Source organism: Carassius gibelio, chromosome B21 (genome assembly GCF_023724105.1).
Source record: "Carassius gibelio isolate Cgi1373 ecotype wild population from Czech Republic chromosome B21, carGib1.2-hapl.c, whole genome shotgun sequence".
NCBI classification, from domain to species: Eukaryota; Metazoa; Chordata; class Actinopteri; order Cypriniformes; family Cyprinidae; genus Carassius; species Carassius gibelio.
This window is the reverse complement of record NC_068416.1, coordinates 11,908,910-11,934,837: the sequence shown is the minus strand read 5'-3', so window position 1 is coordinate 11,934,837 and position 25,928 is coordinate 11,908,910. Positions and strand designations below refer to the sequence as shown.

The window sequence follows — 25,928 nt, the reverse complement described above, 5'->3', positions numbered from 1 at the left end:
CCAAACACTTAAAAAAAAATTCATACAAAGATCAAATCATTCTGAGGAAATATGCATAGTTTCATGACCTTACAACACTGTATGATTAAAAGAAAATAAATAAAAAACTGTGAGACATCTCAACTCACTCTGTCCCTCTGTTTGAGCAATGTATGTGTGCTGACTGAGTGCATGTGTGTGTGTGTGAGTGTGTGTGTGTGAGTGGGGGATGGGCATGAGCTGAGTGGCAGACACAATGAGAGCGAGAGAGAGAGACTTAATCATCTCTTTAATCACCAGAAAAAAAATGTATTTTAAATTTTTATTTTTTGTTGCTGTTGCTAACATTGCTGTTTTCATTACAGCTTAAGAAATCTCTTAGGCCTTATCCTTTTCTGACAGTTTCAGGAATTAAAAACAAAATTCTAAAAATACTTATTTGTGCTGCAAATAATAATTTCAACTCATTTGATACTGACCTATTCCATCCTGTGACATGACATGTATCTACATTTTTAAAATCTCATGGATGTAACAGTAAAACTGTTCAGTTCACAGATCAAGACTAAGCTTCTTTCACAAATGCTTATAAGTCATTAAAGGATTTAATAACACTGTAAAATAATGTCTAATTTGTTAACATTAGTAAATGCATTGGTAACACTTTATAATAACTGCACTCATTAGTAAATAGTCAGTTTATGCTTTATAAAGCCTTGTCCCAATATTAATAGTCAGTAGTAAGCAGTTTATAAATACAGCTATAAATAGCTTGTTCTTGGTTTATAAGCACATTTATTAAAAAGGAGAGTAATCTTTTCAGTTATCTTCCTATGAAAAATAAAAAAAATAAAAATAAACAAACAACAACACAGATTGATACAGAACTCAGAAATTTTATTGTGGATTTATGATAAAATCAGCATGTAAAAATGAATTCATACTCCTCCGAGAAGACATAAGTAGTTCACACCAAACTTTTTCAACATGATGCTAATATACTGAAGATGTTAAATTGCGAATGGGTTTAGGATACCTTAAATGGTGTGGCCATAGCGATTTATTAAAGTAACATAAAAAAATACAATAGTTATTTTACGATATCTTTAAAATTTTTAATTTCAACTCTTCATAATTTTTTATATATGTAGAAGTCATCATTTGAAGGAAGCACAGTAAGTTTCATAGCTTTATCATTTTCAAGAGCCAGCATAAAATTAAAACTATCATAACTTATAAATCAAGCTTGCAATTCTTAGTACCAATAATGGCCACCAGATGGAGCTATAGGATTACTTTTAAATAATTATTGTAGAAACGAGTATAATTTAAATCATTTATAGAAATCTTTCAAAGAAAAATAATATGAATTTTATGTATTTAGTGATAAAATGACCCTCACTTAATTAGAATAACAAGCTGAAGTATTGTGAACTGTATATTAAGAAATAATTCTTTATAGGCTTTATGGACAGATAAGTTTTGAGTGACTCTTGAAGGTTCAGCCCCACATCCTCTTTTACCACTGTTTAAAGAATTTATCTTACAGAACAGGTGCGAATGAATTTTGGATAGCTTGAATGGTTTTGTCGTGGTGATTTATTGAAATAACAGTAAAAAAGTAACCAGTAAATGTCTTTTTATTTTTTTAAAGTGCAGCTTCTAAACACTTCAAAAAAATGTACACATAGAAGACAAGTCATTCTGAGGAAATATGCATAGTTTCATGACTATACAACACTATATGGATGATAGAAAATTAAAAAACTATCAAACATCTGATGTAACTCTGTCCCTCTGTCACTGTGGGTAATGTGTGTGTGTGTGTGTGTGTTAAGTGAATTAGGTGTGAAACTATCAGGGAGCATTTAGTCTCCAGTGCCAACATTTTACAGAACTGCCACTTTCCTGGAGTCTCAGAATTACTCTGTGTCAGGTTCTGAGAGATCTAAGATTCAAAAAAATGATTTAATTAGAATACCATGAAGTATTGTGAAATACTATATATTAAGACTTTATATATAGGCTTTATGAACAGATTAGAGTGACTCGTGAAGGACCAGCACCACCTCCTCTTGTCCGATGGTTTGAGGAATATATCTTCCAGAATCCGGGATTAAGATTTAGGAGCTCTTTTTTATTCCACCTCCTGTCTTGCAGAATTGACTAAAAATTAATCTTCACACTAATTCCTAATTATTTTGCAATTCTTTTTGTCAGTTCTTCTTGACCTGTTTTTTTCTTCTTCTTTTCTGACCTCATGACCCAGTCAGCATTTTTTGTACAATGGCCAAGTCTTAACTTATCAATTTCTGTATTGCATTTGTGTTTGATATTTCTCACAGGCTTTACAGAGTTAAAACTCTTTTTTTAGCGCATTTCATCTGTAAAAGAAAACATGCCCAATAATTCTGCACACATGAAAATAAGGAGTTTTTCTCTTCCAGCTTTCCTGGACTATTGTATAGCACTCATAAATGATTAAATAAAAAATAATGGTAGTTATTAAGATTGATATGGTTTGGAATTGGTAAAATGTGCTTGGAAAAAAATCACAATAGAACAATGTTTTAATGTTTACGTTTGGAATATTAACTGACATGAATGAATGCTATATAAATATTGTTCATGTTAACATAATGTTTAGAAATGAAATATTATTGTAAAGTGTCACTAAAGTTATATATATTGTTCTGTGAATGTGATTTTAAAGTCTTGATGATTCGGATTAACCCTTTAACTGCCATATCCTTTAAAACCTCACTGCCAGAGGGATATTGTGAATGCATGTGCCCACTGGGCACAGTTTACCTGATGCCACCGGGGTGGCGATGGCATTGGTGGCTTGAGCCCGCCATCGCTGCTTGCAGCTATATTTATTATTTTTTTTATTTTTTATTAAACCTTCCGGGGGTTTTTGGGGGCCTTAACATGCTCAAAAACTCTTGAAAATTGGCACACACATTGGAATCTGCGGCCATCAGGACGCTGCAGAGGCTGGGACCCGGGCGTGGCACAGGGGCTCTACAGCGCCCCCTGGAACACAGTCAGAAATCTTGAACCATAGCTCACACACACTTTCATGTATTTATATGAAACTCAGTACACTTATAGATCTCATTGAGCCGAACAACTTTCACACTTTATGTCATAGGCTCCGCCCAACAGGAAGTCAGCTATTCAGGGCTGTTTAAAAAAAGCATGCTCTGGAATTTGAAATACTCCTCTGAGGTTTTCAACCCGTTCGCTATGAAACTCTGTGAACATGATCTCAAGACATTGGGGATGAAAAATTGCGAGGGGATTTTTGATATCTCGAACGGTTTGCCCGTGGCGAGGCGTGGAAATTATGGCTAGAAATAAGAAACAGGAAATGTCTAATAACATCCACATACCTTTCCTGAATTTGATCAAACTTCATTGGTTTGTTCGTTGTATGATACCGATCGTATATATGTGACTATTAAGAGTCAACATTATAGCGCCACCAACTGGCAGCAGGAAGTGTGTCATTTTCCAAATGCTTTGAATTCAGCATCTTATTTTTACTCTATTTACTTAAAACTTCATCAGAATAATGACAAAACACAGCCGATGTAAATCTGTTGTGGGGACATTGATATCTGATATAGTGTTGCCATGGCAACGTGTCAAACTTGAATGTTCTGTTATGGTGAGTTTGAGGCAGACAGCAAGCTCAGATTTACATGAAACTCAAAACACATATCAGTATTAGTGATAGCTAGACAATGGCAAAAGCTTTTAAAAGGGCGTGAAGGAGGCACTCTATAGCGCCACCTTTTGTCAAAAGTGGGGGGGTTAGTTTTAGCTACAAACACCAAACTCGGTACAAAAATTGTTCTCATCAAGACGGACAACTTTCTAATTCACAGTCATTAGCTACGATCAACAGGAAGTCAGCTATTTTGATTTGAATGTGGATTTTTTTTTACATTTAACTGTGAATTAATGCATACTGCTCAGAGGAGAGTAACACTATACACACCAAACTTTGTCTACATGATGCCAAAACATTTTAAACAACTTAAATTGCCAATGGATTTTGGATAGCTTGAACGGTTTTGTAGTGGTGATTTTTTTAAATGACAGTAAAAATGGAATTATTAATTTTCCTGCATTTTTAAATTCCAAACACTTCAAAACCTTTTTTTCTTACAGAAAAAAAGTCATTCTGAGTAAATATGGATAGTTTCACGACTTTACAACACTGTATGGATAACAGAAAATTAAAAAACTGTCAGACATCTCATCTCACTCTGTCCCTCTGTTTGAGTATATGTGCTTCAGTCTTCCATTGTCTGAGAGAAATTGCGCCCCTACAGGTGCAATTACCGGAGTTTTAGTTTCTCTTTTAAATCGGTTAAAATACAAATAAATACTTGGATTTAATTCACAATGACAAGCTAAACCAACATATATGATTATTACCAGGTCAGGGCTCATTAATAATGGATGTGTGGTCAGTGATACGTGAGAAACACGAGAGATGAATCACCGCTCTGAGCAGGAGTGTGTGGAATGACGAGCTCAGAAAAAAACAAGTTTATTCTTGTTTTATAGCTATTAAAAATAAAGCATTGCAGCGATATCACACTATTCAGCAATTAGAACACACCAAGAGCTAAATTAAGATGTTTTTGAACTGTTTGTTTTAAAACGAATTATTTGCGGCTGCCTATCTGAAATCACTGCCTCCGATCAGCGCGTACAGTGTCACAAGTTCAAAACTAACGAATTTATTCTTGTTTAAGAGCTTTTTAAAATAAAATATTGCCATAAATGAACCCAATACACCCATTATAACAATACAAGAACTAAATGCAGGTGTTTGTGACCCGTTTAAGTGTGCAAGACTGAAAGCGCGACTGGCAGAATAACATATATCTCTTGAGCTGCAGGATTCTGCCTTTCGTCGTAAGAACGAACACATCATGGACAAGATTATTTCAAAATACATAATAGCTTGGCTAATATTAACGAAAACAGCAACATGAACATAAACTGTTGAGAAATAAATCTGAAGTGGATCTACTGGATTTTAATATTAAGTGACCGCATATACCAGCTGCTTCTGTCTTCAATTTTAATCTATATAAAAAAGGAAACTCATTCATCTATTATTAAATATTAACAGGTTTTATTCAAGCTGTTTAGAATGATTGCAGTAAGCTAATTTTTTTAAATGTAAATCCCCCCCAAAAATATAATAAATAAAAAACATTGGAAAACAATAAATGTTGTACTTTTTTATACATTTTGTATAATTTCATAGTTTATGCATTATAGTTATAAAAACAAATACATTTTGCCAAATACATAGTAATTTTAGGCCTTATCCTTTTCTGACAGTTTTAGGGATTTTTAAAAATCCTAAAAAACCTTATTTGTGCTGCAAATAATAATTTAAAACTCAAAAAGTAAATAGTCAGTTCATGCTTTAAAGCCTTGTCCCAATATTAATAGTCAATATTAATTTATAAACTGCTTATTAATTAATATTAATAAGCAGTTTATAAATACAGCTATAAAAAGCTTGTTCTTGGTTTATAAGCACATTTATTAAAAAGGAGAGTAAAGGGTCAGTTATCTTCCTATGAAAAATAAAAAAATAAAAATAAACAAACAACAACACAGATTGATACAGAACTCAGAAATTTTATTGTGGATATATGATAAAATCAGCCTGTAAATTAATTCATACTCCTCCAAGAAGACACAAGAAGTTCACACCAAACTTTTTTAACATGAAGCCAATATACTGAAGATGTTAAATTGCGAATGGGTTTAGAATACCTTAAATGGTGTGGCCATAGCGAATTATTAAAGTAACAAAAAAAAAAAAAAAATACAACAGTTATTTTACTATATCTTTAAAATTTTTCATTTCAACTCTTCATAATTTTTTATATACGTAGAAGTCATCATTTGAAGGAAGCACAGTAAGTTTCATAGCTTTATTATTTTCAAGAGCCAGCATAAAATTTAAACTATCATAATTTATAAATCAAGCTTGCAATTCTTAGTACCAATAATGGCCACCAGATGGAGCTATAGGATTACTTTTAAATAATTATTGTAGAAACAAGTATGATTTAAATCATTTATAGAAATCTTTCAAAGAAAAATAATATGAATTTTATGTATTTTACTGATAAAATTACCCTCACTTAATTAGAATAACAAGCTGAAGTATTGTGAACTGTATATTAAGAATTATTCTTTATAGGCTTTATGGACAGATACGTTTTGAGTGACTCTTGAAGGTTCAGCATCACATCCTCTTTTACCACTGTTTAAAGAATTAATCTTACAGAACAGATGCGAATGAATTTTGGATAGCTTGAATGGTTTTGTCGTGGTGATTTTTTGAAATAGCAGTGAAAAAGTAACCAGTTAATGTCTTTTATTTTTTTAAAGTGCAGCTTCTAAACACTTCAAAAAAATGTACACATAGAAGACAAGTCATTCTGAGGAAATATGCATAGTTTCATGACTATACAACGCTATATGGATGATAGAAAATTAAAAAACTATCATACATCTGATGTCACTCTGTCCCTCTGTCACTGTGGGTAATGTGTGTGTGTGTGTTAAGTGAATTAGGTGTGAAACTATCAGGGAGCATTTAGTCTCCAGCGCCAACATTTTACAGAACTGCGACTTTTCTGGAGTCTCAGAATTACAATGTGCCAGGTTCTGAGAGATCTAAGATTCCAAAAAATTATTTAATTAGAATACCATGAAGTATTGTGAAATACTATATATTAAGACTTTATATATAGGCTTTATGAACAGATTAGAGTGACTCGTGAAGGACCAGCACCTCCTCCTCTTGTCCGATGGTTTGAGGAATATATCTTCCAGAATCCGGGATTGAGATTTAGGAGCTCATTTTTATTCCACCTCCTTTCCTGAAAGTCTGCCTTGCAGAATTGACAAAAAATTAATCTTCACATTAATTCCTAATTATCTTTGCAATTCTTTTTGTCAGTTCTTCTTGACCTGTTTTTTTCTTCTTCTTTTCTGACCTCATGACCCAGTCAGCATTTTTTGTACAATTGTCAAGTCTTAACTTATACATTTCTGTATTGCATTTGTGTTTGATATTTATCATGGGTATTTCATAATTTTCGACTTTACAGTTTGAGTTAAAACTCTATTTTAGCGCATTTCATCTGTAAAAGAAAACATGCCTAACAATTCTACACACATGAATATAAGGAGCTTTTCTCTTCTAGCTGTCCTGGACTATTGTATAGCACTCATAAATGATTAAATAAAAAATAATGGTAGTTATTAAGATTGATATGGTTTGGAATTGGTAAAATGTGCTTGGAAAAAAATCACAATAAAACAATGTTTTAATGTTTAAGTTTGGAATATATTAACTGACATGAATGAATGCTATATAAATATTGTTCATGTTAACATAATGTTTATAAATGAAATCTTATTGTAAAGTGTTACTAAAGTTATATATATTGTTCTGTGAATGTGATTCTAAAGTCTAGATGATTCGGATTAACCCTTTAACTGCCATATCCTGTAAAACCTCACTGCCAGAGGGATATTGTGAATGCATGTGCCCGCTGGGCACAGTTTACCTGATGCCACCGGGGTGGCGATGGCATTGGTGGCTTGAGCCCGCCATCGCTGCTTGCAGCTATATTTATTAGGGCCCGAGCACCGATGGTGTGAGGACCCTCTTGGAATTGCTCCGTTTATTATTAGGGCCCGAGCACCGATGGTGTGAGGACCCTATTGGAATTGCTTCGTTTATTATTAGGGCTCAAGCCCAAAGGGCGAGAGGCCTATTGTTTTCCTTAGGATTATTTTTTATTATTATTATTATTATTTTTTTCCAACGTCTCGGGGGCTTTTGGGGCCCTTAACGTGCTTAAAAAGTCTTGAAAATTGGCACACAGATTGGAACCTGCGGCCATTAGGGCCGGGCAGAGACTGATACACGGGCGTGGCACAGGGGCTCTACAGCGCCCCCTGGAATATGGAGGGCCATATATCATACATTCTTGCTCGTAGACGTATGAAACTCGGTACACATATAAATCTCATCAATCCAAACAACTTTTGTATTGCATATCATAGGCTCCGCCCAACAGGAAGTTGGCTATTTAGGGTTTAGTATTCAAATTTTTCGTCAAAGTTGTGGGGGCTTTTGGGGTCCTTAACATACTCAAAAACTCTTGAAAATTCGCGCACACTTTGGAATCTGTGGCCTTTAGGAGCCTGCAGAGGCTGGGACCCGGGCGTGGCACAGGGGCTCTACGGCGCCCCCTGGATCACAGTCAGAAATGTTGATGTATAGCTCACACATACTTGCCAATATTCATATGAAACTCAGTACACATATAGATCTTATCGTGCCGAACAACTTTCGTATTGAATATCATAGGCTCCGCCCAACAGGAAGTCAGCTATTTAGAGTTATGTAAAAAGCGCATGCTCTGGAATTTGAAATACTTGTCATAGGTTTTTTACTCGATTGCCGCCAAACTCGCTCAACATGATCTCAAGACATTGGGGATGAAAAATTGCAAGGGGATTTTTGATATCTCGAACGGTTTGCTCGTGGCGAGGCTTTGAAATTATGGCGAGAAATGAGAAACAGGAAGTGTCTAATACTATCCACATACATTTCCTAATTTTAATCAAACTTCATCAGATTATTCATTGTATGATGTCGATCGCATATATGTGACTATTAGGAGTCAAAGTTATAGCGCCACCAACTGGCAGCAGGAAGTGTGTCATTTTCAAAATGCTTTGAATTCAGCATCTTATTTTTACTCGATTTGCTTCAAACTTCATCAGAATAATGTTAAAACACAGCCGATATAAATCTGCAAGGGGGATATTGATATCTAAAAATATTGTTGCCGTGGCAACATGTCAAACTGGAATAATTCTCAGGTGATTTTGAGGCATATAACATACTTAGAATTTCATCAAACTCAGAACACATATCAGTATTAGTGACAGCTAGACACTGGCACAATTTCATAAGAGGGCGTGGAAGAGGCACTCTATAGCGCCACCTTTTGTCAAAAGTGGGGGGGTTAGTTTTAGCTACAGACACCAAACTCAGTACAAAAATTGTTCTTATCAAGACGGACAACTTTCTAATTCACAGTCATCAGCTACGACCAACAGGAAGTCGGCTATTTTGATTTGAATGTGGATTGTTTTTTACATTTAGCTGTGAATTAATGCATACTGCTCAGAGGAGAGTAACACTATACACACCAAACTTTGTCTACATGTTGAAAAAACATTGAGGAACTTAAATTGTGAATGGGTTTTGGATAGCTTGGATGGTTTTGTCGTGGTGATTTTTTTAAATGACAGTAAAGATGGAATTATTAATTTTCCTGCATTTTTAAATTCCAAACACTTCAAAACCTTTTTTCATACAGAAAAAAAGTTATTCTGAGTAAATATGCATAGTTTCATGACTTTACAACACTGTTTGGATAACAGAAAATTAAAAAAACTGTCAGACATCTCATCTCACACTGTCCCTCTGTTTGAGTATATTTGCTTAGACTTCCATTGTCTGAGAGAAGTTGCGCCCCTACAGGTGCAATTACCGGAGTTTTAGTTTCTCTTTTAAATCGGTTAAAATACAAATAAATACTTGGATTTAATTCACACTGACAAGCTAAACCAACATATATGATTATTATCAGGTCAGGGCTCATTAATAATTGATGTGTGGTCAGTGATATGTGAGAAACACGAGAGATGAATCACTGCTCTGAGCACCAGCGTGTGGAATGGCGAGCTCAGAAAAAACGAGTTTATTCTTGTTTTATAGCTATTAAAAATAAAGTATTGCAGCGATATCACACAATTCACCAATTAGAGCACACCAAGAGCTAAATTAAGATGTTTTTGAACTGTTTGTGTGAAAATGAAATATTTGCGGCTGCCTATATGAAATCACTGCCTCCGATCAGCGCGCACAGTGTCACAAGTTCAAAACTAACGAATTTATTCTTGTTTAAGAGCTTTTTAAAATAAATTATTGCCATAAATGCACACAATACATCCATTATAACACAACACGAGCTAAATGCAGGTGGTTGTGACCCGTTTAAGTGTGCAAGACTATTTGAAAGCGCGACTGGCAGAATAACATATATCTCTCGAGCTGCAGGATTCTGCCTTTCGTCGTAAGAACGAACACATCACGGACAAGATTATTTCCAAATACATAATAGCTTGGCGAAGTGGATCTACTGGATTTTAATATTAAGTGACCGCATATACCAGCTGCTTCTGTCTTCAATTTTAATCTATATAAAAAATTAAACTCATTCATCTTGGCTGCTTTTTTAATGTGTGTACGTATTTATTTATTATTTTGCTCTAACAAGACTTAATCTATATTTAATTAAATCAATTACATTTTATTTTACATTTGATTTTTCCATTTCTGCATCTAAACGCCTAAAAACCTAAAACATGCCTTATTATACTATTGTTAGCAATTTCTTTATCGTTCAATTTATCTGGTGTACACGCTTTTATTTTCATAATAAACTTGTTTGTTAGATTATACACAGTTACAGTGGTCTATAATAAATATTAACTGGTTTTATTCAAGCTGTTTAGAGTGATTGCCGTAGGCTAATTTTTTAAAATGTAAATCAAAAAAAAAAATAAAAAAAAAATAAAAAAAAATAAAAAACATTGGAAAATAATAACTTGTACTTTTTTATACATTTTGTATAGTTTCATAGTTTATGCATTATAGTTATAAAAACAAACAAATTTAGCCCCTCACATAGAAATCTTGGGCCTTATCCTTTTCTGACAGTTTTAGGGATTTTTAAAAATCCTAAAAAACCTTATTTGTGCTGCAAATAATAATTTCAAACTAATTTGATACTGACCTCTGACATCCTGTGACATGATATTTATTTGAATTTACATAATCTCATGGATGTAACAGTAAATCTGTTCAGCTCACAGATCAAGACTAAGCTGTAATGCAAGCAGAACTTTCACAAATGCTTGTAGGCCAATAAAATCATTACAAAACACTTACAAATCATTTAAGGGATTTGATAACACTGTAAAATAATATTTAATTTGTTAACATTAGCAAATGCATTGATAACACTTTATAATAACTTCACTCATTTGTAAATAGTCAGTTCATGCTTCATAAAGCCTTGTCCCAATATTAATAGTCAGTAGTAAGCAGTTTATAAACACAGCTATAAATAGCTTGTTCTTGGTTTATAAGCACATTTATTAAAAAGGAGAGTAAAGGGTCAGGTATCTTCCTATGAAAAATAAAAAAAAAATGAAAATAAACAAACAACAACACAGATTGATACAGAACTCAGAAATGTTATTGTGGATATATGATAAACTCAGCCTGTAAATTAATTCATTCTCCTCCAAGAAGACACAAGTAGTTCACACCAAACTTTTTTAACATGAAGCCAATATACTGAAGATGTTAAATTGCGAATGGGTTTAGGATACCTTAAATGGTGTGGCCATAGCGATTTATTAAAGTAACATAAAAAATACAATAGTTATTTTACTATATCTTTAAAATTTTTAATTCCAACTCTTCATAATTTTTTATATACGTAGAAGTCATCATTTGAAGGAAGCAGAGTAAGTTTCATAGCTTTATCATTTTCAAGAGCCAGCATAAAATTAAAAGTATCATAACATATAAATCAAGCTTGCAATTCTTAGTACCAATAATGGCCACCAGATGGAGCTATAGGATTACTTTTAAATAATTATTGTAGAAACAAGTATGATTTAAATCATTTATAGAAATCTTTCAAAGAAAAATAATATGAATTTTATGTATTTTACTGATAAAATGACCCTCACTTAATTAGAATAACAAGCTGAAGTATTGTGAACTGTATATTAAAAATAATTCTTTATAGGCTTTATGGAAAGATACGTTTTGAGTGACTCTTGAAGGTTCAGCACCACATCCTCTTTTACCACTGTTTAAAGAATGTATCTTACAGAACAGGTGCGGATGAATTTTGAATGGCTTGAATGGTTTTGTCGTGGTGATTTTTGAAATAACAGTAAAAAAGTAACCAGTAAATGTCTTTTATTTTTTGAAGTTTAGAAGTGCAGCTTCTAAACGCTTCAAAAAAATGTACACATAGAAGACAAGTCATTCTGAGGAAATATGCATGGTTTCATGACTATACAACACTATATGGATGATAGAAAATTAAAAAACTATCATACATCTGATGTCACTCAGTCCCACTGTCACTGTGGGTAATGTGTGTGTGTGTGTGTGTTAAGTGAATTAGGTGTGAAACTATCAGGGTGCATTTAGTCTCCAGCGCCAACATTTTACAGAACTGCCACTTTCCTGGAGTCTCCAGAATTACTCGGTGTCAGGCTCTGAGAGACTTAAGATTCCAAAAAATGATTTAATTAGAATACCATGAAGTATTGTGAAATACTATATATTAAGTCTTTATATATAGGCTTTATGAACAGATTAGAGTGACTCGTGAAGGACCAGCACCACCTCCTCTTGTTCGATGGTTTGAGGAATATATCTTCCAGAATCCAGGATTAAGATTTAGGAGCTCATTTTTATTCCACCTCCTTTCCTGAAAAGTCTGTCTTGCAGAATTGACTAAAAATTAATCTTCACATTAATTCCTAATTATTTTGCAATTCTTTTTGTCAGTTCTTCTTGACCTGCTTTTTTCTTCTTCTTTTCTGACCTCATGACCCAGTCAGTATTTTTTGTACAATGGTCAAGTCTTAACTTATCCATTTCTGTATTGCATTTGTGTTTGATATTTCTCATGGGTATTTCATAATTTTCGACCTTACAGTTTGAGTTAAAAGTCTATTTTAGCGCATTTCATCTGTAAAAGAAAACATGCCTAATAATTCTGCACATGAATATAAGGAGTTTTTCTCTTCCAGCTTTCCTGGACTATTGTATAGCACTCATAAATGATTAAATAAAAAATAATGGTAGTTATTAAGATTTATATGGTTAGGAATTGGTAAAATGTGCTTGGAAAAAAATCACAATAAAACAATGTTTTAATGTTTAAGTTTGGAATATTAACTGACGTGAATGAATGCTATATAAATATTGTTCATGTTAACATAATGTTTATGAATGGAATCTTATTGTAAAGTGTTACTAAAGTTATACATATATATTGTTCTGTGAATGTGATTTTAAAGTCTAGATGATTCAGATTAACCCTTTAACTGCCATATCCTTTAAAACCTCACTGCCAGAGGGATATTGTGAATGCATGTGCCCGCTGGGCACAGTTTACCTGATGCCACCGGGGTGGCGATGGCACTGGTGGCTTGAGCCCGCCATCGCTGCTTGCAGCTATATTTATTATTATTATTCTTCTTCTCCAAAATGAATCGCATTTTTGAGGGCCTAAACATACTCAAAAAGTCATGAAACTTTGCACACACCTCAGAACCGCCGAAAATTTACATCTGATATGGGTTTCAGAAGTGGGTGTGGCAAAATGGCTCGACAGCGCCACCTATACACTTTCAACGGTGTGCGCCACGAGCTACGTTTCACGTACATGTATGAAAATCGGTACACATATGTAACACACCAATAGCTACAAAAAAGTCTCCTGGTACGAAATCCGAATCCCAACAGGAAGTCGGTTATTTTTAATAATATGAGCAAATTTTGTGTCATTTTTGCCATTTCCATGAGTTGTATTTTAACGAACTCCTCCTAGAGACTTATTCAGATCAACACCAAATTTGGTATGCCTAATCTAAAGGCCTTTGCGATGTTAAATTGCAAAGATTTTGAGTTTTCGTCGAAGGGCGTGTCAGTGGCGGCCTGGCGAATTTCGATGATTCGCCATGAAAAATAAATTTGCTATAACTCAGACATACAATATCCAATCTGCCCCAAACTTCACATGGTTGATAAAACTCTGGAACTGAACAGATTGACATGCCCATATTCAGTTATAGTCATAGCGCCACCTATTGGCAACAGGAAGTGTCATATTTTACGCTGTGATGAACTACTCCTAGAAATTTTTTGACATCAATGTCTTTTTTGTGGTTAGTCTAATCTAAAGGCCTGTGCGATGTTCAGTTGTGAAGATCTTGAGTTTTCGTTAAAAGGCGTGTCCACGGCACCATGGCGAAGTTCGATGTCTCGCCATGTGAATAAAAGATGTTATAACTCAGGCATTAAATGTCCGATCTTCCCCAAACTTCACATGTGTGATAAGAGTCCTGGCCTGAACACATCTGAAGGCCATTATTCCAACGGGTGTGGCAAAACGGCTCAATAGCGCCACCTATACACATTCAACGGAGTGTGCCTCGAGCTATGTTCCACGTACATGTACAAAAATCGGTACACATATGTAACACTCCAATACCTACAAAAAAGTCTCTTGGTACGAAATCCGAATCCCAACAGGAAGTCGGTTATTTAGAATTTTCTCTGCAAAATTGGCGCTGTTTTTGCCATTTTCAGGGGTTGTACTTTAACGAACTCCTCCTAGAGATTTATTCAGATCAACACCAATCTTGGTCAGTGTAATCTTAAGCCCTTTGCGATGTTAAATTGCGAAGATCTTGAGGTTTCGTTAAAGGGCGTGTCCATGGCGGCCTGACAAATTTAGATGTCTCGCCATGAAAAAGGAAGTTGCTGTAACTCAGACATACAATGTCCAATCTGCCCCAAACTTCACATGTTAGATAAGACTTCTGCCCTTAACAGATCTACATGCCCATATTACGTTATAGTCATAGCACCACCTGCTGGCAACAGGAAGTGTCATGTTTTACACTGCAAAGAACTACTCCAAGAAATTTTATGACATCAACATTTTATTTTGGTCAGTCTAATCTAAAGGTCTTTGCAATGTTAAATTGTGGAGATCTTTAGATTTTGTTAAAGGGCGCGTCCATGGCGTCATGACAAAATTTCATGTCTCGCCACAGCAAGAGAAGTTGTTGTAACTCAGGCTTGAAATGTTCGATATTCCCCAAACTTCACATGTTCGATAAGACTCCTAGCCTGAACACATCTGAAGGCCAATATTCCATTATAATGATAGCACCACCTATTGGCAACAGGAAAATTGGCACATATAAATGACATTGACATATTCCACTTATATTAACGATTTGAAATGCATATTTCTCACCTTCACCTTTTTACTAAAGCCACACGATTGCGGTGAGCCCGGGTGCGAGGGCCCGTTCATCGCTGCTTGCAGCTTTAATTATTATTATTATTATTATTATTATTCTTCTTCTCTAAGATGAATCGCATTTTTGAGGGCCTAAACATGCTCGAAAAGTCATGAAACTTTGCACACACCTCAGAACTGGCGAAAATTTACGTCTGATATGGGTTTCAGAAGTGGGTGTGCCAAAATGGCTCAACAGCGCCACCTATACACGTTCAACGGTGTGCGCCTCGAGCTACGTTTCATGTACATGTATGAAAATCGGTATACACATGTAACTCTCCAATACCTACAAAAAAGTCTCTTGGAGCAAAATCCGAAACCCAACAGGAAGTCGGTTATTTCTAATATTATGAGCAAATTTTGTGTCATTTTTGTCATTTCCATGCGTTGTATTTTAACGAACTCCTCCTAGAGATTAATTCAGATCAACACCAAATTTGGTATGCCTAATCTAAAGGCCTTTGCGATGTTAAATTGCGAAGCTTTTGAGTTTTCGTTGAAGGGCCTGTGTGTGGCGGCCTGGCGAATTTCGATGATTCGCCATGAAACAGGAAGTTGCTATAACTCAGACATACAATGACCAATCTGCCCCAAACTTCACATGTTGGATGAGACTCCTGTCCTGAACAGTTTGACACGACCATATTCAGTTATAGTCATAGCGCCACCTATTGGCAACAGGAAGTGACATATTTTACACTGTGACAGACTATTTCTAGAAATTGTATGACATCAATGTCTTTTTTGTGGTCAGTCTAATCTAAAGACCTGTGTGATGTTTAGTTGTGAAGATCTTGAGTTTTTGTTAAAAGGTGTGTCCATGGCGCCGTGTTGAAGTTCGATGTCTCGCCATGGGAATAAAAGATGTTATAACTCAGGCATAAAATGTCCGATCTTGCCCAAACTTCACTTGTGTGATAAGGGACCTGGCCTAAACAGATCTGAAGGCCAATATTCCATCGAGTGTGGCAAAATGGCTCGATAGCGCCACCTATACACTTTCAACTGAGTGCGTATACACTTTAAACGGAGTGCGCCTCGAGCTATGTTTCACGTAAATGTACAAAAATCGGAACACACATGTAACACACCAATATCTACGAAAAAGTCTCTTGGTACGAAATCCGAATCCCAACAGGAAGTCAGTTATTTAGAATTTTCTCTGCAAAATTAGTGTTGTTTTGGCCATTTTCAGGGGTTGGACTTTAACGAACTCCTCCTAGAGATTTATTCAGATCAACACCAAACTTGGTCAGTGTAATCTAAAGCCTTTTGCAATCTTAAATTGCGAAGATCTTGAGGTTTCGTTAAAGGGCGTGTCCATGGCGGCCTGACAAATTTCGATGTTTCCCCATGAAATAGCATGTTGTTGTAACTCGGGCATAAAATGTCCAATCCTACCCAAACCTCACATGTTCGACAAAAGTCCTGCCCTGAACACATCTGAAGGCCAATATTCCACTATAAGGATAGCGCCACCTGCTGGCAACAGGAAGATTAGCACATATATGGAATAAACATTGATATATTCTACTTATAGTTATGAGTTTAAACACATATTTCTCACCGTTCACCTATTAACTAAAGCCACTCGCTGCCGGTGAGCCCGGGTGCGAGGGCCCGTTCATCGCTGCTTGCAGCTTTAATTCTTCTTCTTCTTCTTCTTCTTCTTCTCCCGAATGAATCGCATTTTTGAGGGCTTTAACATGCTCAAAAAGTCATGAAACTTTGCACACGCGTCAAACCTGGTGAAAATTTTCGTCTGATATAGGATTCAGAAGAGGGTGTGGCAAAATGGCTCGACAGCGCCACCTATACCAAGAAAATCAACAGCCTTCCAGCTATGTTTCACGTACATGCACGAAAATTGGCACACATATGTAACACACCAATACCTACAAAAAAGACTCTTGGAGCGAAATTCTAAACCCAACAGGAAGTCGGTTATTTTTAATATTATGAGCATATTTTGTGTAATTTTGGTCATTTCCATGTGTTGTATTTTAACGAACTCCTCCTAGAGAGTTCTTCAAATCAACACCAAATTTGGTATGCCTAATCTAAAGGCTTTTGCGATGTTAAATTGCGAAGATCCTGACTTTTCGTTGAAGGGCGTGTCCGTGGCGGCCTGGCGAATTTCGATGATTCGCCATGAAAAATGAAGTTGCTATAACTCACACATACAATGACCAATCTGCCCCAAACTTCACATGTTTGATGAGACTCCGAACCTGAACAGATTGACATGCCCATATTCAGTTATAGTCATAGCGCCACCTATTGGCAACAGGAAGTGACATATTTTACGCTGCGACGAACTACTCCTAGAAATTTTATGACATCAATGTCTTTTTTGTGGTCAGTCTAATCTAAAGGCCTGTGCGATGTTCAGTTGTGAAGATCTTGAGTTTTCGTTAAAAGGCTTGTTCATGGCGCCGCGACGAAGTTCGATGTCTCGCCATGCAAATAAAAGATGTTATAACTCAGGCATAAGATGTCCGATCTTCCCCAAACTTCACATGTGTGATAAGAGTCCTGGCCTGAACAGATCTTCAGGCCAATATTCCACCGGGTGTGGCAGAATGGCTCTATAGCGCCACCTATACACTTTCAACGGAGTGCGCCTCGAGCTATGTTTCACGTACATGTACAAAAATTGGTACACACATGTAACACTCCAATACCTACAAAAAAGTCTCTTGGTACGAAATCCGGATCCCAACAGGAAGTCGGTTATTTTGAATTTTCCCTTCAAAATTGCTGTTGTTTTTGCCATTTTCAGGGGTTGTACTTTAACGAACTCCTCCTAGAGATTTATTCAGATCAACACCAAACTTGGTCAGTGTAATCTAAAGCCCTTTGCGATAATAAATTGCGAAGGACTTGAGGTTGCGTTAAAGGGCGGGTCCATGGCGGCCTGACAAATTTCGATGTTTCGCCATGAAAAAGGAAGTTGCTGTAACTCAGACATGCAATGTCCAATCTGCCCCAAACTTCACATGTTGGATAAGACTCTTGACCTGAACAGATCTACATGCCAATATTCAGTTATAGTCATAGCGCCACCTATTGGCAACAGGAAGTTACATATTTTACACTGCGACAAACTACTCCTAGAAATTTTATGACATCAATGTCTTTTTTGTGGTCAGTCTAATCTAAAGACCTGTGTGATGTTTAGTTGTGAAGATCTTGAGTTTTTGTTAAAAGGTGTGTCCATGGCGCCGTGATGAAGTTCAATGTCTCGCCATGGGAATAAAAGATGTTATAACTCAGGCATAAAATGTCCGATCTTGCCCAAACTTCACTTGTGTGATAAGGGTCCTGGCCTGGACAGATCTGAAGGCCAATATTCCATCGAGTGTGGCAAAATGGCTCAATAGCGCCACCTATACACTTTCAACGGAGTGCGTATACACTTTAAACGGAGTGCGCCTTGAGCTATGTTTCACGTACATGTACAAAAATCGGTACACATATGTAACACACCAATATCTACGAAAAAGTCTCTTGGTACGAAGTCCGAATCCCAACAGGAAGTCAGTTATTTGGAATATTCTCTGCAAAATTAGTGTTGTTTTGGCCATTTTCAGGGGTTGTACTTTAACGAACTCCTCCTAGATATTTATTCAGATCAACACCAAACTTGGTCAGTGTAATCTAAAGCCTTTTGCGATCTTAAATTGCGAAGATCTTGAGGTTTCGTTAAAGGGCGTGTCCATGGCGGCCTGACAAATTTCATTGTTTCGCCATGAAATAGGATGTTGTTGTAACTCAGGCATAAAATGTCCAATCCTCCCCAAACCTCAGATGTTCGATAAAAGTCCTGCCCTGAACACATCTGAAGGCCAATATTCCATTATAATGATAGCGCCACCTGCTGGCAACAGGAAGATTGGCACATATATGGAATAAACATTGATATATTCTACTTATATTTATGAGTTTAAACGCATATTTCTCACCGTTCACCTATTAACTAAAGCCACTCGCTGCCGGTGAGCCCGGGTGCGAGGGCCCGTTCATCGCTGCTTGCAGCTTTAATTTAAACATATGTTTGTAATAAGTAACTACATAAGCATTGTGAGTTTTTGTACAGTTTACATTGTAAAACAAAAAACCTAAGTATTATACATTTATGTTAACATTGTTTTACTTGTATACTAAATAAATAAATGGCAATTTAGTCTTCACAAGGAAAAATAGAAAGAACATAGCATACAACAATATATTTAATAATACGTTTGATTGGGCCTACAAAGTATTTAAGTAACATGAAAAACCAACCTTTGCTCTTTTGACTCGTCACAAGGGTCAGTATGACTGGCCAGTTATCAGTACAGGAGTAAAAGCAAAGGCTTGTCAAACATCTGGCAAGTGCAGCCAGTGCAAAGCCAAAAGCACGGGACAGTAAACTAAAATCTCTACCATGGTGAACAGGAGGAGAAATGGGTCCCGTGCTAATGGTCGTGCTGCTCGAGGAGGGCTTCAAACACAGCAAGAGCAGCAACGCAAACGGCCACCAATTAAGGTTAGTTTGAACAACTAACAATTGTATAATTTCAGAATTTGACGAGGCAGCTTCTGTTTGGCTCTGAATAATGGACTTTCCTGGCCTTTCTAAAATATTTATGATTAAGAAAAACTATTAGGATTATGCTACAACTGTCACTCACATTTTTGAACATAGACTTTATAGTGCACGATCTAAACTTAAATTAAAAAAATTCATGAATGAAAACATTTTGTAACATGATATTGATGTACCGTTTACATGGTAATGCAATGTCTGATTTTAAAATGGGTTTTAAAGGATGAATTTTGAGATTTTAAGTTTTCAGTCGATATATAATTTCTGATGATTTCTAAACTGTGATATAGAAAAAGGCAATGAAGATATATAGTTTGTCAAGATTAGATTAGATTTAATTGTAATATAGTGAAGTAAATGTAGCTGTCCCGTATACGGTACGGGGTGAGAGTTAAAGGGTTAAAAAGTTACTATTAAGCATATAACTTCATGCAGTGATACATGTCAATTTTATATTAAGAAATTAAAAAAATATGCATATCTTTACAGATCCACTTAGACAAAGATTTACATTAGTATAATATAGAGTAGTTTGATCACCCATGTATGCTTTAAAATACACTGAGGATGGAAATGATATGAAACAAGAAGAACAGCACATGGCTTTCCATTATTGGTATTTCTCTTATGTAACTGGAGTTTCTTATCTGAGTGCATGGTACAGATTCCAACCCCAATGCCTTCCTCTGCCTCATGGCAATTATTATTGTTTTATATGCAACTCATACCTCATATCCACCATTTGATTTATCAAGCAGTGGTGTGGTGCGATTATAAATGTCTATATCTGTCCTACAGTGGCCTTCTGAGGTCTTCCCTCCTGAACAGCTGATGGTTCAAAGGGCAATTACAACATTATAGATAATTGGGAGTTTATCATATGCACACACTCATACATGCATGCTTATCGAACACCAACAAATTTACAGAGTGCTTATGTTCTGTGTCTCTTATCACACTTAAGATAACTGAGAAAACAGTTAATCATTTCAACTTCGTTCAAGGAGGTGCCAAAAACTCATTGGGCCTTCTGCGATTACATTTTTATACAGCATTTCATTAAAACATCTGATTACTTTCATTTTTGTCAATGCAGAAGGCTTCACCTTTTCTATTCCACAAAACGCCAGCATTAGACAGAGTACACATGTTTTATGCCAATCATTTTCTTAGTATGCATCATAACAGACATTTCTCTCACAGGCTCTTAGAGAACCAGCCATCTTTGCAAAAGGATCAGGCAGCGCCTCGGACACCCCACATGACAAAGTGACTTTAGCCCAGGCTCGCCGTGGCACACCAGGTAAGAGAAACAGATAAGTATTACTCCAAGAATTTGGTGAATCCAATTTGCAAGTACAGTATGTTTGTTTTGATTTTGTGCAGCTCATCGACCCGTACGAGTGTACGCCGATGGAATCTATGACCTCTTCCATTCAGGCCATGCCCGGGCTCTGATGCAGGCCAAGAACTTGTTCCCAAACACACAACTGATTGTTGGCGGTGAGTCACACTGGCACACATGCACAGTTTTTCAGCAAAACATACACATCTATGTCATCACCTTCAAAAGTGTCCAAAATCTGAAAAAAGCCATTGTGTATGTGCAATGCATTTTTGCATTATTTCAAACCATGTTTGATGACTGCTACGTACCTTGATTGTCTCTCTTTCAGTATGCAGTGATGCCCTGACACACAAGTATAAAGGCTATACAGTGATGACAGAGGATGAACGTTATGAAGCCCTTATACACTGTCGTTATGTGGACGAGGTGGTCCGTGATGCTCCTTGGACCATCACTTCTGAATTCCTGAAAAAACACAAGGTAAATTCATATTAAGGTATATTTATTATACATTATACATACATATATATATATATATATATATATACACACACACACACACACACACACACACACACACACACACACACACACTTATACACTAACAGTCGAAAGGCTTTGGACAGTAATATTTTGTAATGTTTTTTATAATGTTTTTTCACATGATCCTTCAGAAATCAGTAATATTCTGATTTGATACTCAAAAACATTTCTTCTTATTATCATGTTGAAAACAGCAGAGTAGATTTTTTTTTCAGATTAATTTGAGGAGTAGAAAGTTCCGACGAAACGCATTTATCTGAAATAAAAATCTTTTGTAACAGTACAAATGTCTTATTGTCACTTTTGAAAAAATGTATGAATTAAAGTATTTAATTTCTAATTTGATTTTATACAAATTTTACATACATAAAATCTATTATTTAACCACAACCATTTTGCATGTAACCCTTTTATATTTAAAATTCTTTAAAATGTTGAAATCAAAGAAAAAACATAATTTGGACATCATGAGATGAGAGGACAACTAAATAATTTCATATTAAAATGTTGTTTCAAATAGCAGCTAGCCACTCCTGAATAAAACCTTTATTTAGTTTACATTTGTAACCCTGTTACCAGTGTTATTTTAGTATCTATCTATCTATATTATATATGTACAGTATTGTTCAAAATAATAGCAGTACAATGTGACTAACCAGAATAATCAAGGTTTTTCGTATATTTTTTTATTGCTACGTGGCAAACAAGTTACCAGTAGGTTCAGTAGATTCTCAGAAAACAAATGAGACCCAGCATTCATGATATGCACGCTCTTAAGGCTGTGCAATTGGGCAATCAGTTGAATTATTTGAAAGGGGTGTGTTCAAAAAAATAGCAGTGTGGCATTCAATCACTGAGGTCATCAATTTTGTGAAGAAACAGGGGTGAATCAGGTGGCCCCTATTTAAGGATGAAGCCAACACTTGTTGAACATGCATTTGAAAGCTGAGGAAAATGGGTCGTTCAAGACATTGTTCAGAAGAACAGCGTACTTTGATTAAAAAGTTGATTAGAGAGGGGAAAACCTATAAAGAGGTGCAAAAAATGATAGGCTGTTCAGCTAAAATGATCTCCAATGCCTTAAAATGGAGAGCAAAACCAGAGAGACGTGGAAGAAAATGGAAGACAACCATCAAAATGGATAGAAGAATATCCAGAATGGCAAAGGCTCAGCCAATGATCACCTCCAGGATGATCAAAGACAGTCTGGAGTTACCTGTAAGTACTGTGACAGGTCTGTGTGAAGCAAATCTATTTTCAAGAATCCCCCGCAAAGTCCCTCTGTTAAAAAAAAGGCATGTGCAGAAGAGGTTACAATTTGCCAAAGAACACATCAACTGGCCTTTGGGTCCAAGGGCCACAGGCAGTTTGTGAGACGACCCCCAAACTCTGAATTCAAGCCACCGTACACAGTGAAGACAGTGAAGCATGGAGGTGCAAGCATCATGATATGGGCATGTTTCTCCTCCTATGGTGTTGGGCCTATTTATCGCATACCAGGGATCATGGATTAGTTTGCATATGTTAAAATACTTGAAGAGGTCATGTTGCCCTATGCTGAAGAGGACATGCCCTTGAAATGGTTGGGTTTGGGTCAAGACAATGACCCAAAACACACTAGTAAACGGGCAAAGTCTTGGTTCCAAACCAACAAAATTAATGTTATGGAGTGGCCAGCCCAATCTCCAGACCTTAATCCAATTGAGAACTTGTGGGGTGATATCAAAAATGCTGTTTCTGAAGCAAAACCAAGAAATGTGAATGAATTGTGGAATGTTGTTAAAGAATCATGGAGTGGAATAACAGCTGAGAGGTGCCACAAGTTGGTTGACTCCATGCCACACAGATGTCAAGCAGTTTTAAAAAACTGTGGTCATACAACTAAATATTAGTTTAGTGATTCACAGGATTGCTAAATCCCAGAAAAAAAAAATGTTTGTACAAAATAGTTTTGAGTTTGTACAGTCAAAGGTAGACACTGCTATTTTTTTGAACACACCCCTTTCAACTAATTGCCCAATTGCACAGCCTTAAGAGCATGCATATCATGAATGCTGGGTCTTGTTTGTTTTCTGACAATCTACTGAACCTACTGGTAACTTGTTTGCCACGTAGCAATAAAAAATATACTAAAAACCTTGATTATTCTGGTTAGTCACATTGTACTGCTATTATTTTGAACAATACTGTATATGTATATTATATATATTAATAATTTTTATTTTTAGATTTTCTGTTTTCATTTTGTGTGTATTTTTGTAATGTTTATTTTCTATTTTTATTTTAAAGTAATTTTGTTGAGCATTTTTGTCATTTTAGTACTTAGCAAAAAAACTAAAAAGGTATCTAGCTGAAAAAACAAATCTATTTTATTTTTATTTCTACTATTTAATGTTTATTTCATTTCATGTAATGAAGATGCTTTTATGGCTTTAGCTTTGCTTAAAAATAATAACCCTTCTTGTTACACATTCAGCATAATGTTTTACAATTTCTATTTTATTATATTTGTAAATTAGTTTTTACTGTTATAATAAAAATTGCAAATGACATCATAGAAAATAGAACAGCTCATATCAAAATTAATTAGCAGGGAAAAACAGGGGGGATCACTGCAAAAAGGGTATGATCAGTGTCATGGTGTCACACCTGTTTATTTATTTTCCTATTATCCTCAGATTGACTTTGTGGCACATGATGATATCCCATACACCTCTGCTGGATCAGAAGACGTCTATAAACATATCAAAGAAGCAGGTAAAGACTTTAATTCTAAATTAAATCCAAAGTGTACATTAATAGAACAGAGTCCAAGACTCAGTTATAAATAGGAATTTCTGTTTGTAAGGAATGTTTGTGGCTACTCAAAGAACGGAGGGGATCTCTACCTCTGATCTCATCACACGTATTGTTCGAAACTATGACGTCTACGTCAGACGTAACCTGCAGAGAGGATACACAGCACAGGAACTCAACGTTGGCTTCATCAAAGTAAGAGAATCAGTATGGCTTCAAAAGGCTTGGAATATAATGAAAATGGTAATGGAAATGGTATAATATAACCTTTCGTCCAAAAGTTTCCATTGATGTCAAATGTTATTCGTGGATATATAGATGTCAATAAAGAACCTTTATTTGTATGGTAGTTTGGAGCACATCCGCAGCTCCCATTTGGTTTTATGATACAGAGAAGAGATACCAGGACATTCCAAAAAAACCAATGAAGACATTTATAAATGTATCTTTAAGTGAACTAGCTGTTTATACTGACAGGAGAAGAAGTTTCGTCTACAAGAGCAGGTGGACAGAATGAAGGAGACGGTGAGGACGGTGGAGGAGAAGTCCAAACATTTAGTGCACCGCGTCGAAGAGAAGAGCCACGACCTCATCTACAAATGGGAAGAGAAATCTCGCGAGTTCATCAGAAACTTCCTGGAGTTGTTTGGTCCAGATAAAGCCTGGGTAAATCAAGGACATTAACCAAAACTGATGCTTTACATGTACCAAGTTATTTTGCATTTCAAATTGATGTTCTTTTATCTTCTGCAGTACATGATCCAGGAGAGGAGTGGCCGTGTTCTCCAGGCTCTGTCTCCCTATCAGTCCCCAAGCACATCGCCCAGCTCCAGTCCCACCAGAGGACGATCTACATCGCCCGTCACCCACTGGCCCCTGCTACGCTTCCGTTCACCACCGCCTAAAGGAGCTTCTGTCAGCAGCAGTGAGGGTGACGAAGGGGAAATGTAGATGCCCTTAAATGAAGTCACCCTTACGTTTAATTTTCTGTATTTTATGCATAATACAGATCTGCAAATGCATGCTGCTCAAAGTCAACACAGACTTTATAATTCTATATAATTTTTTTTAAAAAAAGCTATAATTTCATATTCCCACAAAACTGAACGCTTCATAACTCGTCTTGCGACTTAAAAGCCCATTCACGCCAAAAAATACAAATATCGCCAACTATATTTCACGTCAACGTGTGCCAACTTTGTTTATTGTAAGTGTGCACTACTTTCTCTATCGTTGTTATAGCTGTGATGTGAACTTCCCTATGCTCATAGAATTAGAAATATTATTAAAACTTAATAGTTATATAGTAATTGTCATTGTTGTGAGCAAATAAACATCCTTGTCAGTATTTTATTAAACAGTATGTTTTTGATTGAAATTAAGGGTCTACCATTGACCT

At 35.9% G+C, this 25,928-nt stretch overlaps 1 protein-coding gene and 1 long non-coding RNA gene across 2 annotated transcripts in view; one reads left to right on the top strand and one right to left on the bottom strand.

The window, feature by feature from the left end:
* Positions 1–25,013, bottom strand: part of LOC127986529 (uncharacterized) — a 37,289-nt gene extending 12,276 nt beyond the window's left edge. The window contains exons 1-3 of the long non-coding RNA XR_008160883.1: positions 24,622–25,013; positions 24,383–24,467; positions 21,499–21,655 (exon numbers count right to left, since the gene is read on the bottom strand). This is a non-coding gene — a long non-coding RNA (uncharacterized LOC127986529). The remainder of the gene's footprint in view (positions 1–21,498; positions 21,656–24,382; positions 24,468–24,621) is intronic.
* pcyt1bb (phosphate cytidylyltransferase 1B, choline b) lies at positions 19,317–25,877 on the top strand. Its single transcript, XM_052588810.1, has 8 exons — positions 19,317–19,782; positions 21,046–21,145; positions 21,229–21,345; positions 21,519–21,670; positions 24,412–24,490; positions 24,582–24,724; positions 25,007–25,195; positions 25,283–25,877. The coding sequence occupies exons 1-8, from the start codon at positions 19,681–19,683 to the stop codon at positions 25,478–25,480; spliced, it is 1,080 nt and encodes a 359-aa protein (XP_052444770.1). The 5' UTR covers positions 19,317–19,680; the 3' UTR covers positions 25,481–25,877.
* Positions 25,878–25,928: the final 51 nt, after the last annotated feature.